Here is a 12,204-nt window from a genome sequence, read left to right as displayed (position 1 = left end):
TCAGAACTCTGAAGAACAACTATTATAAAGGAATATAAGACTAATGATATTTCAGTATAGGAAAATGATACAGAAAAAGGAGGAATGAGGGTTAGAAGGAAAACAAGGAGAGAGCAAGAGATGAGCAACATACATGCTAATTTCACCTAGAACAATTTAATATCAAATTGTTTTTTGACCTAAAAACAGCCAATCCAACATGACATTCCTTATATAAGATTTGGAATTTAAGGAGTACTTGACTTTAAGTGATTTTCAGGATAATCTACAAAAATCATTTCATCAATATTTAAGTGTAGTACAAATAACATAAAAAAAAAAAAAAAAATCAAACCATCACTTGTAGACAGTTTCAAAGACAGTCTGAGTTCCAACTAAAAAGGCCAGGGATCATCTTTGATATAATCCTAGTAATTCAGTAAAAATTACTCTTTCCTTAAACAATGTATCAGCGTCAGCACTAAATATGAGACTGAAGATGTAAGTTTACTAGCAGAGCAATAAATTAAGTTTTTTTCATATTGATAGCCAGCATTTATTGTCATTTTTACAACTATTATTTCAATAATCAAAGTTTGAGATTCATTTCAGCCTAGAGGCAGTAAGGAAATAGATACACTAGTCAGTAGTTCTCAGGTCACTTTGGAAGAGATTCTACAATATATAAAGAACTTCCAAATATGTATGCTAAACAACTATTACTGGTAATGGCAATTGCTGAAACAATTGGGATTCAATGAAAAAATCATTTATTGTCTTGCTAATTATCTTTGTGTTCCCAACATAGTACTTTAAATATGTATTAAGTACCTACTATGTTCAATGAATTAAACAGCCTACAAAAATGAGCTTATCTATTTAATAGGACCTGGCCCAATATTTGGTATGAGCTATGCAAAGTTGCCATTTATTGTAGTTACTATAATTCCAAAGTCATAGTTCTCTATAATGTAATCACAGAACACTGGCAACAATTACAGTAATGTTCATGAATACCTTATATTAAGTATCCTGGCTTTTCTTAATAAAATATTTATATCCAGTTCATTTGTACATTGCTTATGAATCCATTTATATGCCCAAGGCTCCAGTAAAATGCTTTATGTTAAGGTCTATCTGGCAATTTATGCTGATGGGAAAATTCATAAGCATGCCTCATAAAACAAGTTATTTAATGAACTTGTAATATTTTGTTTATTAATCAAAACCAGTGTTATAAGGACCAACATTAAAACGTATATCTATTAAGAACCTCTTAACACAACATCCTCCTATAAGAAGCTATAAACTCTTATCTCACCTCCAGATTTTCACCATCTGCAGATTCTTTTGTTTTTGATGCAGGGGGAGGAGAAGACACTGGAGGAAGAGGACTAGTTATGATCTGAGAACTAAAAACAAAATACGAAAAGTTATAAACTTAATATATAAATAAGAATTCTGCTGAATAATTTAGCATATAACAAATTTTGTCTATAAGAGGAATTCATTTTTATTAAAATGAAAATTAATCCTTTCAAAAAATTACAATTAATGCTAATGTGATATAATAATAATTATGTCATAATAATCAAATAATAATGCTATGAGGCAGAATACATTGAGAGATGTAAAGATCTTTAAAAAGTAGAGGATAAAAAAAAATAAGATATATAGGAAAAATAAATCTCCTGAGATATTTACAAATCCCTTTCCTATCACTCTCTCAAAAATATTAAAAAATGAACATTCCTAAGGTCGTCTAGTCCTCTTCTAATTCAAATAAAGAAGACACTACAACTATGAAGAAAAATATAAAACATTCAATTAAACAAAAATTTATTGGCTGTCTACTGCATACCAGGCACTGGGGACTCAAAGGCAAAAACAAAACAATTCTTTCCCCTTAAGAAGTTTACATTCTACTGATAAGAATCTAATCAAAAATCAATAGTACAGAAAAAAAAGAATACTAGAATAGCAATTAGGAGCTCTGGATTCTAACCCTCTCTCTGCCATTATCTATATGTGTTATGTGGGGCAAGGAACTTACTGCACTTTCTGGGGGCCAGTTTTGTTTTTTTTTTTAAATCAATAAGATGCTTCTATGAATTCAAATTATCCCAAAATATGATCTCCTATAATGGCAGAAACTTCAAAAGAAAAAAGAAAATATATTCACCTCCCTAGCTGCCAACAATAAACCCAAAATCTTAATGAAATTGCACAAACATAATGTACATTTTCATTTATTTTTCTAACAGCAAGCCCTAAACAGACTTAGTAATCAATTTGCTCCTGATTTTTTCATAATATATGCTAATAACATTTTAAACCCCAAACACAGATTAGGCACATTTGAGGAGAAAGACAGAACAAACACAAATAAAATATAACAATAAAATGTGATGAGTTTTAAAATATAATTTTGTTCCTGAAAATATATACCTATCTATTTCTGCAGTGCTTGTTCCAGAACTTGATATACTCTCTGATACAGATCCTTGACACTCTTTCTTATTAGGTTCCAATCCATTCTTTATATCATCAAAGTTTTCATACTTGAGGGCCTGAACCAACTGCAACAAGTACATCAACAAATCCTAGGAAATACAGAGAAAGCAAAAGAAACTTAAGTAGAAGTTTCCACAAAGATCATGATGCTTTAACTTCTCTATATCTAAAGCTATAACAATGTTTTAAATCTGAGGAGAAAGTAGAAAAAACTGTATTAATCACCAATTTAAGAAATCTGGGATGGATATTAGTTAGTTATATATTTATTAGTTAAGACCAAATTAGATAATCTTGTGTCTCTTCACAATACCATACAAATAAAATCTAACAGCAGCCTTAAATATTCAAAGCATTTATATCTCTCACTCCTTTTTCTGCTGAAAGACAAAACCCTAATTTATCAAAATGCCACTTTGGGGGAATTGAGACAGACAAGTGACCACAAGAGCCCAGGGAACAATGCACATTTTAATGTTCATGGCCAATGCAACAATTTTTTTTTTCCTATTAGCTTCCAAGACAGTCTGAATGAAATAGTTCTAAGCAGCCACAAAGTATATATTAAAAAAATAAAAATAGGGGGCAGCTAGGTGGCGCAGTGGATAGAGCAACAGCCTTGAATTCAGGAGGACCCGAGTTCAAATCTGGTCTCAGACACTTAACACTTCCTAGTTGTGTGACCCTGGGCAAGTCAGTTAACCCCAGCCTCGTGGGGGGGGAGAGGAGGGGAAATAAATAAAAATAAAAAAATTCTGGTGATGACTAACAGGCAAATTAGGACAGAAAAACGTCAACAAAGTGGCCAGGGAAAGAGCACTTTAAGCATGGGGATAGTTAATGTGCAAAGGCAGAGTCAGAAGATGGCATGTCACATGTGAGTACCAATAAGCAGGCCAGTGAAGCCAAATCATAAAATACATGGAAGTATAAGATGACTAGAAAATTAGAAAAAGACTAAACTTTTAGGGGGGGGGGGGGGAAATAAATAAAAATAAAAAAATTCTGGTGATGACTAACAGGCAAATTAGGACAGAAAAACGTCAACAAAGTGGCCAGGGAAAGAGCACTTTAAGCATGGGGATAGTTAATGTGCAAAGGCAGAGTCAGAAGATGGCATGTCACATGTGAGTACCAATAAGCAGGCCAGTGAAGCCAAATCATAAAATACATGGAAGTATAAGATGACTAGAAAATTAGAAAAAGACTAAACTTTTAGGGGGGGGGGGAATAAATAAAAATAAAAAAATTCTGGTGATGACTAACAGGCAAATTAGGACAGAAAAACGTCAACAAAGTGGCCAGGGAAAGAGCACTTTAAGCATGGGGATAGTTAATGTGCAAAGGCAGAGTCAGAAGATGGCATGTCACATGTGAGTACCAATAAGCAGGCCAGTGAAGCCAAATCATAAAATACATGGAAGTATAAGATGACTAGAAAATTAGAAAAAGACTAAACTTTTAGGGGGGGGGGGAAATAAATAAAAATAAAAAAATTCTGGTGATGACTAACAGGCAAATTAGGACAGAAAAACGTCAACAAAGTGGCCAGGGAAAGAGCACTTTAAGCATGGGGATAGTTAATGTGCAAAGGCAGAGTCAGAAGATGGCATGTCACATGTGAGTACCAATAAGCAGGCCAGTGAAGCCAAATCATAAAATACATGGAAGTATAAGATGACTAGAAAATTAGAAAAAGACTAAACTTTTAAATGTAAAACAAAGATAAAAAAATTCTGGTGATGACTAACAGGCAAATTAGGACAGAAAAACGTCAACAAAGTGGCCAGGGAAAGAGCACTTTAAGCATGGGGATAGTTAATGTGCAAAGGCAGAGTCAGAAGATGGCATGTCACATGTGAGTACCAATAAGCAGGCCAGTGAAGCCAAATCATAAAATACATGGAAGTATAAGATGACTAGAAAATTAGAAAAAGACTAAACTTTTAAATGTAAAACAAAGATTTTTTATGTTTGATCCTTGAGGCAAAAAAGAAGCCACTTAGGGTTACTGTGTTTTAGGGGAGCTTTAGAAAAATCACTCTGGAAATGAGCAGAACCAGGAGATCACTTAAACTTCAACAGCGATACTGTATGAGGACGTATTCTGATGGAAGTGGATACCTTCAACATAAAGAAGATCCAACTTACTTCCAGCTGATCAATGATGGACAGAAAACAACTATACCCAGAGAAGGAATACTGGGAATTGAATGTAAAATATTAGCACTACTCTCTATCTACCCAGGTTACTTATACCTTCGGAATCCAATACTTAACGTGCAACAAGAAAATTGGATTTACACACATATATTGTATCTAGGGTATATTGTAACACATGTAAAATGTATGGGATTGCCTGTCATCTAGGGTAGGGAAGGGAAAATTTGGAAAAATGAATACAAGGGATAATGTTATAAAAAAAATTACTCATGCATATATAGTGTCAAAAAAATTATAATTATAAAATTAATTTAAAAAAAAAAGGAAGAGATGAAAAAAAGAAAGAGATGAAAAGAAAAAGAAAAATCACTCTGGCTGATTAATAATGAATGGATTAGAATGGAGAGACTTGAAGCAAAAAACTATGAGAAAGTATGCTAACATCTAACAAATTATTCCAAGCTCAGGGTTTTATAAACCTTAAAATTCTACATAAATATTAGTCATTATCATTCCAAAAATTCTAAAATCTCACTGATTTGAATATTCCCTCTATAGTACAAACCACAACTGATCTATATACCTTCTAATTCAGTGCAGTTATTGTCTACGTTCCTCTGTAGGTTATGCACAAGCCTTCAATTTGATCTTTTGGGCAATCAAGCTGTGAACCTGTTACTCCTGGCTTACATGATCCTAAGCCTTCTCTATTCCAAGACTAGCATATATCACATTGTATCTCCAGAGGACAGGAAAATATCACATTCCAACTCAGATGCTTAGATATTAAAGCATATTAACGTACCATTTTTTTTAGTATTATTTTAAATTATAAAGGAAGACAAAAGCAGCTTTAAAACTTGAAAATAACTGAATAATTACATTTAACATTTACAGTTCTCAATAAATGTGTAGGATTCACATTACTAGTAAAAAGTTCATCTCATAATACTAAACTTATCAACACATTTAATAAAAATTATTCCTCTTTGGTCTTCTTTACTGATAGTATATATTACTTTTAAACAAACTACAAACTTTTCTGTTAAATATATGATCTGGTATTTGGCATCCTAATTAAAGATGAAATTAAAAACAAATGCATTATTAAGTTCTATAGGAAAATAATTCATTAGAACAACCACCTTCTCAACTTAAGTCTTTTACTGCCATATCATTTTTACATTCTATTTGGACAATCTATGTCCAAAGTACACTCTCCTTCACTTATATGAAAACTTTTGTTAGCTATTATAACTGAGGATTCAGACCTTTCCATTATATAGTTCAATTTGGAAAAAAAATTGTTTCTTTAAGCATGAAGGTCAGTCATTAAAATATTGGATTTCAATCTCAACATAATTAGAAATCTCCCTAAGAGTTGTAAAATTATCTATAAGTAACAACCATAAAAATCTGCCAGGAATGAATCGAGGGCATGAAAACCATCTTAAAATAACAATATGTCTGTATATACTTCACTAACACAATAGCATTCAAAACAAATTTTTAGATGATGTAAATTTGGAACAGACAAGTCACATAAGAGATGATAATGAATATTTCAAAATGATCACAAAATACTAGAAAATGTGCCATGGCAGAAAAAATACTAGTCCTACGCTATAAGAGAAGGTCTTCAGTTACAGCTAGGCTTGTATTTTGCTACAAGATTATAGGCAAGTCTTAATCTCTCCTTTTGCAGAATAAGGATAAAAATACTTACATTCACTACAAGGTTTTTGAGAAAAAAGTGACTTACAAATTCTAAAGTATGCTATAAATATGAATTATCGATGTTTAATATCATGACTTTCCAGACTGTGAATGAAACTTATATAAGGCTATTAGATTGTATGTGTATGTATACTATGCCTATGGTATCATAAATTTATAAAGAGTTTTCCCTGAACATTTCTTCAGTGGGGGAATGTGAGCAACATTTCGCCCCTTGAACTTGTAGAGAAGTGGAACCTAATATGTGAAAAAAGATTAATAAGGGCTGGAAACAAATTTCAGAAATGTATGAGAAGAATAATGCTGATTTCAGAGGGGAAAAAAAGGACTAGGGCCTGTCCCAAAGCTAATGTCAGATAATCACAGAGTCAAATCTGTTGTGTTGCTGTTCAGACCTAAGTAATTCTTCATGGTCTTGGCAAATATACTTTTCCAATGTCTCCATTTTACAGATGAGGAACTGAGGCACTTAATGAGGATTAAGTGACTGGCCCTGGGTCGAAGAGCTAGTAATTGTCTTGAGGCTGGATTTAAACTGACTCCTGACTCCATACCTGGTGTTCTATCCACTGCACTACCTGCCTGCCCCAGGGTCAAAATTATAGACTGCTTAAAAAAAATGAAACTTATGGCAATGAAATTCATCATCTTTTCCTGAAAAAGATCTGGGGGTTTTGGAAGAGAGTAAGTATGATTGGGATGCAACACTATGATGTGGCAGTTTTAAAAATTACGATATCCTTGGACTGCACTAAGAGAATTATAGCTTCCAAAAATAAAGAGTTGATAAGCTCTTGACTCAGAGCACATTTCAGTTATTATGCTGTTTCATATTCCACAATTTAAGAAGAATACTAAATAAAAGAGGACAGAAATAGAATTGAGTGGCCTTGGATTCCTACCATATGAGGATCTGCTGAAAAAAGTGTGCATGTTTAGTGTGGAAAAGAGAAGACTCAGACAGCTCAAGAAAGGTATTCCTAAGTTTCTGAAGTGGTATCAGGAGAAAGAAGGATTAAATATTTCTTTGGCTCTAGAGGGCAAAACTAAGAAGAAAAGATTTGGAGAACACAAAATATTGTGATTTAATGTCAGGAAACACATTTCCTAGCAAACCAATAATGTAATGGGTCCCCTCAGGAAGCAGTGAAACTCCCATCACTAGAAGTCTTGCATAGCATGTTAGAGATTACTTTACTGGGCTATATCACCAACTCTAAAATTCTATTTAATTCTGTATGAGTTTTAGAATGTGAATGCAGTGATCTATCATGTCAGTTCTACACTATAAATTTGGAAGGTTGTGTCTGTTTTTGTTTTTAACTGTATTGAAGTCGTGGCTAAAATTTGAGGGAAGGAGGTGGCACCTATGTACAATGAACAATACTGATTACAAGAGAAATTCACATCCAAGCCTTCAAGCCAAACTGGAAATTATCAGCAGATAAGGATCAGTGACAACAGTAGAAAGATAGGAATCATTGTGAGCTTGCCTTACTTCTTCCACCTCCATAGCAATCTCTACAAGCTCAATAACACAGATTCAGTATATCAAAACAGAAGCATAGCATTTCAGAGTTCTATGGTAACTCAGAGGCTACACAGTCCAACTTGTCCAATTTGTATCTCAGAAATAAATCTCCTCTACAAACAAAACACTTAAAATGCAGTCAACAAATTTTTGCTTGAAGACCTCTAGTTGGATGGAAGGAGGAGACTCCCACCTCCTAACTTAGTATATTCTCTTTTGATAATTTTACTTATTAGGAAGTGTTCCCTTATAACGACTTTAACTCTGCCTCTTTACATATTTCACACTCTGGTCCTAATTCTCTCTTCTGGAATAAGCATGAAAATGGCTAATTTCTCACTTTGAATATTCCTCAAATACTAAAAGAGAACTTTTATGTGTTCCCTTTGTAAGATTAAACTAAGCTATTCAATTAATAGTTTTTGTGTTCAATTATTGCAGTTTTGTCTGACTCTGTGACCCTATAACCCATATGTGACCCAAGTTTTCTTGGCAAAGATACTAGAGTGATTTGCCATTTCCTTCTCCAACTCATTTTACAGATGAGGAAACCAAGGCAAATAGGGTGACTTCCCCAGGGTCACAAAGATACTAAGGAAAAAACAGATGTTTCCCCAATGGGCTAAGACAGCATAATCTCCTAAAAGCTATTTCCCTAAAGAAAATACATCTGAAGGATATTAAACAAACAAAGTATTCATTTTACTTTACCCAAGAAACCCCAATAGGCTAGCAAGGCTCTGGGATCATAGTCACACTGGAAAAACTGAGAGAGAAGAATTGCTGAGGAAGTCAATATTATTGAAAACTCCTAAAATGTGAAATGACCTGTGTCAACAGAAGAACAGACAACCTTTCCCCAGTGGCTTTGTAATCTACATAAATAGCAATCATAAAGTTTGATGTCTTTGCTTTCCAGAAGGATTTAGAACTACTTTCTGGAAACCCACACATATACATAATGGTGAGCTACTGAAAAAGTTTAAAGAGGCAAGAGGCTGGGGGTGGAGGGGGGGGGGGGAAGGGGGGGGAGTTGTAGGCAGCATGGCCAAGCAGTTCTATGCTTTGAGGACCCTGGAGGCTTTTCAAGGCTACAATTAAATGTGGCTTGTTGTATTCTGACTGATGGAGAGGACCTGAATTATTCCCTAGCTGGTGCTACATTAAACCATTTTTCATTAGAATTCCTTTTTCCAGACAGTATAGTACAAGTTGTGCTTCCAGGTAAATATCCTGGGAGGAATTGCCATGTCAGGTAACAGTTCAGGGAGTAAATTTTCATTTCACTGAAGAGTCCTTGGAGGAATATTTTAATTTACTTCTGATGGCACCTCCCCACCCCAGTTCAACACACATCCTGCTGAATCTTTATCTCTCCTGCTGAATCTGTCTCCCTCAGTCTCTCTTTTCCCTCTCTCTCCCTATTTTTTTCCTCTTTCTTCTCTCTCTTTTCACTCTCATTTCCTCTCTCCCCCTATCTCTTTTCTTCTCAGTATCATTCTCTTCTCTCTCTGCCTCCTTCTTGGTGTCTGTTGCCTCTTTCTTTCTCTGCCAATCCCAAACATGATTAGTTTCTAGGAAGATATACCCAAAAAACAGAAGTAAACTATACCTCATCATCTGCTTGCTGCAAACGAGCAACAGCATAGCGCCTCACTGTTGGATTAGTGAAATGTGAAGATAACAGCTCCAAAGAATCTTCCACATCCATTGGCTTCCATTTTCCCAGTAGTTCTAATGCCTGTTTGGCCTCCTGAGGAAGATCCCAGTTGACACACTTTAAGAACTTTGTCAAAGCCTAAAACCAAAACAAACAAAAATAGAAATAAAACCAAAACTTGTTAAGGCTAGCAACAATCATTTCCCAGAACCATGAAATATCATGACAACCTGCATATAGTCAAGACTAATTGACTCATTTGATTCCCTACCCTTTGCCCCTACCTAATAAACATATCTGTTTCTAATCAACTGCATTAATGTAAATATGCCTAGATTTTGTATCTAAATACAAAACTAGGCATTCAAATAATGATGTTATGAGAATATAAACATGTATACACACACATATACATCTTCATTTGAAAGCATAAAAATAATATTAAAGATTGTAATAAGCATCTTACAACTTAATTTTTGATTCATCCTTAAGACAGGTCATAAATTAAACATTCATTAAGATTACTGTGGAAGTATGTAGAGCCTTATAATAACATCATTTGTGAATAGTTACTTAATGAATGAATGATCTTTAAAGGAAAAAAATACAGATGTCAGAAGAGTACCACCTATTCCAGTACTAGCATTTTTAGACCCAATATTTCTTTGCTGACTTATATTACACTTCAATTCAATTCACTCACATGTCATGGCCTAATCTCCCTGTTGTGACAATCTATTCTGAGAAGAAAAGACAAACGACAATGTCTGTGAGGAGGAGTAAGAGCTGTCCCATGGGGGACACAAGTGGAACAGGGCAGGTGAGCAGTATAGCTCCTTTTTTTCTTCTTTAGTTGTCTTTCCCTTTGACCACACAGGGTAGCATAAAATTAGATGTGGGTGCTTTGCCCAAAGGAATGTAAATTTTCACAAGATATCTTGGGGTTTTTGAGCTAGGACCAGACTTGAAACACAAATCATTCTGGCCTTCATTAATTGACCAACAATAGATTCCAGGCCAAGACTCACTTGGTCATTGTTTGGGCCCAGATTGACTGGAGTGAAAATAAATAGAAAATTATGTTTAGTCCAGAAACCCTGACTAAACTTTTTTTTTTTTTGACTAGGTAAAAGAGGCCATTCTCTGCCTTCTTTCTTACCTAGCCTTAATTACTGATTGGATTCAGCCTCAGTCAAAATGAGACCTATTAAAGACTTTAACCAAGATTTCCCAATGCATCCAGGACCATTTCCATTTCTACTTATCCTGATCTCTATCTTCCCACTGGCTCCTGAGAAGAAAGTGAAACTGGTGATTTTCCATATTACCTCACTTCATTTTACCTGCATATCATGGCTCTGTGATGCTATGGTCTTCTTTAAGAATGAAGAACAAACAACATTTTACATAACATCTAATCTCTAAGTTAGAAGAGACCTTGGGAGACCCATCTAGTTTAACTCGTACCTGAAAATGAATTTCCTCCATAATGTACCTACTAAATAGTCATCAAATCTTTGCTTTAAGATCCCACAAGGTAATGAACCCCATTTGTGGGCAGTTCTAATTGTCCAGTAGCTCCATAGAGTAAATTTAAATTCCCCATTATGCAATTTCCAACCAATATTCTTTATTTGCCCTCCAGGTTCAAGAAGAACAAATCTCATCCATCTTCTACACATTTATCATAACCTCAGAAATCTTTTATCTTTTGGTTAAATATACCCTGATTTTTTTCAACTGATTATCTTCTTTCTGGACTCAGGATTATACTCTGTAATCTTGTTACTTCTTTTAGCAAATTATCTCTTCATTGTTACCTCAACGTGATTTCCAATATTACTTCCAAAATAGTCATTTGTGTCTTCTACTCCCTTTTACCAGTCCTTTGATTATCAGAAAGCAAACAAATGTAGAGGCTTCTAAAAATCTGAAATATAAAAAACTAAACTCCCAGTCAATTATTCCCATTTCCCAAACCACTTTCCTCTATTACTCTAGGTTTGCAATGTTGGAGTTAGTTATGCTTATCCTTTCACTATAAATCCAACATAAATTCCTATCAATTCTTTGGGATCTCTCTCTTTTAATATGCACATTTCCATTGCTAGATCAAGCCCCTGTTCTCTTCTACAGCATTATTTGAATCACTCCCTAGATACTCTCCCTGACTAGAGATTATATTAGCTATATAAGGGTTCAATAGGTGCTGCCAACTGATACTCAATGCATGCATTTTCATTTCCAAAATGCATTCCTAAGATGGGCATGGAAGCAAAACAATGCTTCATAAATATCTAGAGGAAATGCTCCCTCATTTCACAGAAAGTCAAGTTTGAATAGAAATACATTGTTAAGTACAGAAATCCTTCAACAGACCAACATATTTAAGTCAATAACTAAAAATGCATAAATCCAGATTTACAGATTTATTAGTAAGATATATAGTGTTTTGTCGGCAAAGGGCTTAAGGCACTACTGTACATAGAACTTTACAACTTTATGTTAAATTTCATAAATGTAAACAGAGAAGACAAGAGAAGAGGACAAATAAGCGAAAGGGAAAGATATATAAACTAGAGAACTGAAATTTATGAAAAAATATTTAATAATAAATCCC

At 34.2% G+C, this 12,204-nt stretch overlaps 1 protein-coding gene across 1 annotated transcript in view; it reads right to left on the bottom strand.

Annotated features, from left to right (window-relative positions):
* Positions 1–12,204, bottom strand: part of PIK3C3 (phosphatidylinositol 3-kinase catalytic subunit type 3) — a 169,010-nt gene that overhangs the window by 118,787 nt on the left and 38,019 nt on the right. Inside the window, exons 10-12 of the mRNA XM_074279240.1 lie at positions 9,537–9,722; positions 2,428–2,582; positions 1,301–1,391 (exon numbers count right to left, since the gene is read on the bottom strand). Of these exons, the coding sequence (XP_074135341.1) occupies positions 1,301–1,391; positions 2,428–2,582; positions 9,537–9,722 (432 nt within the window). The remainder of the gene's footprint in view (positions 1–1,300; positions 1,392–2,427; positions 2,583–9,536; positions 9,723–12,204) is intronic.

The sequence above is a fragment of the Sminthopsis crassicaudata genome, chromosome 1 (assembly GCF_048593235.1).
Source record: "Sminthopsis crassicaudata isolate SCR6 chromosome 1, ASM4859323v1, whole genome shotgun sequence".
NCBI classification, from domain to species: domain Eukaryota; kingdom Metazoa; phylum Chordata; class Mammalia; order Dasyuromorphia; family Dasyuridae; genus Sminthopsis; species Sminthopsis crassicaudata.
The sequence above is the reverse complement of the archived record's forward strand: the minus strand, read 5'-3'. Positions and strand labels throughout refer to the sequence as shown.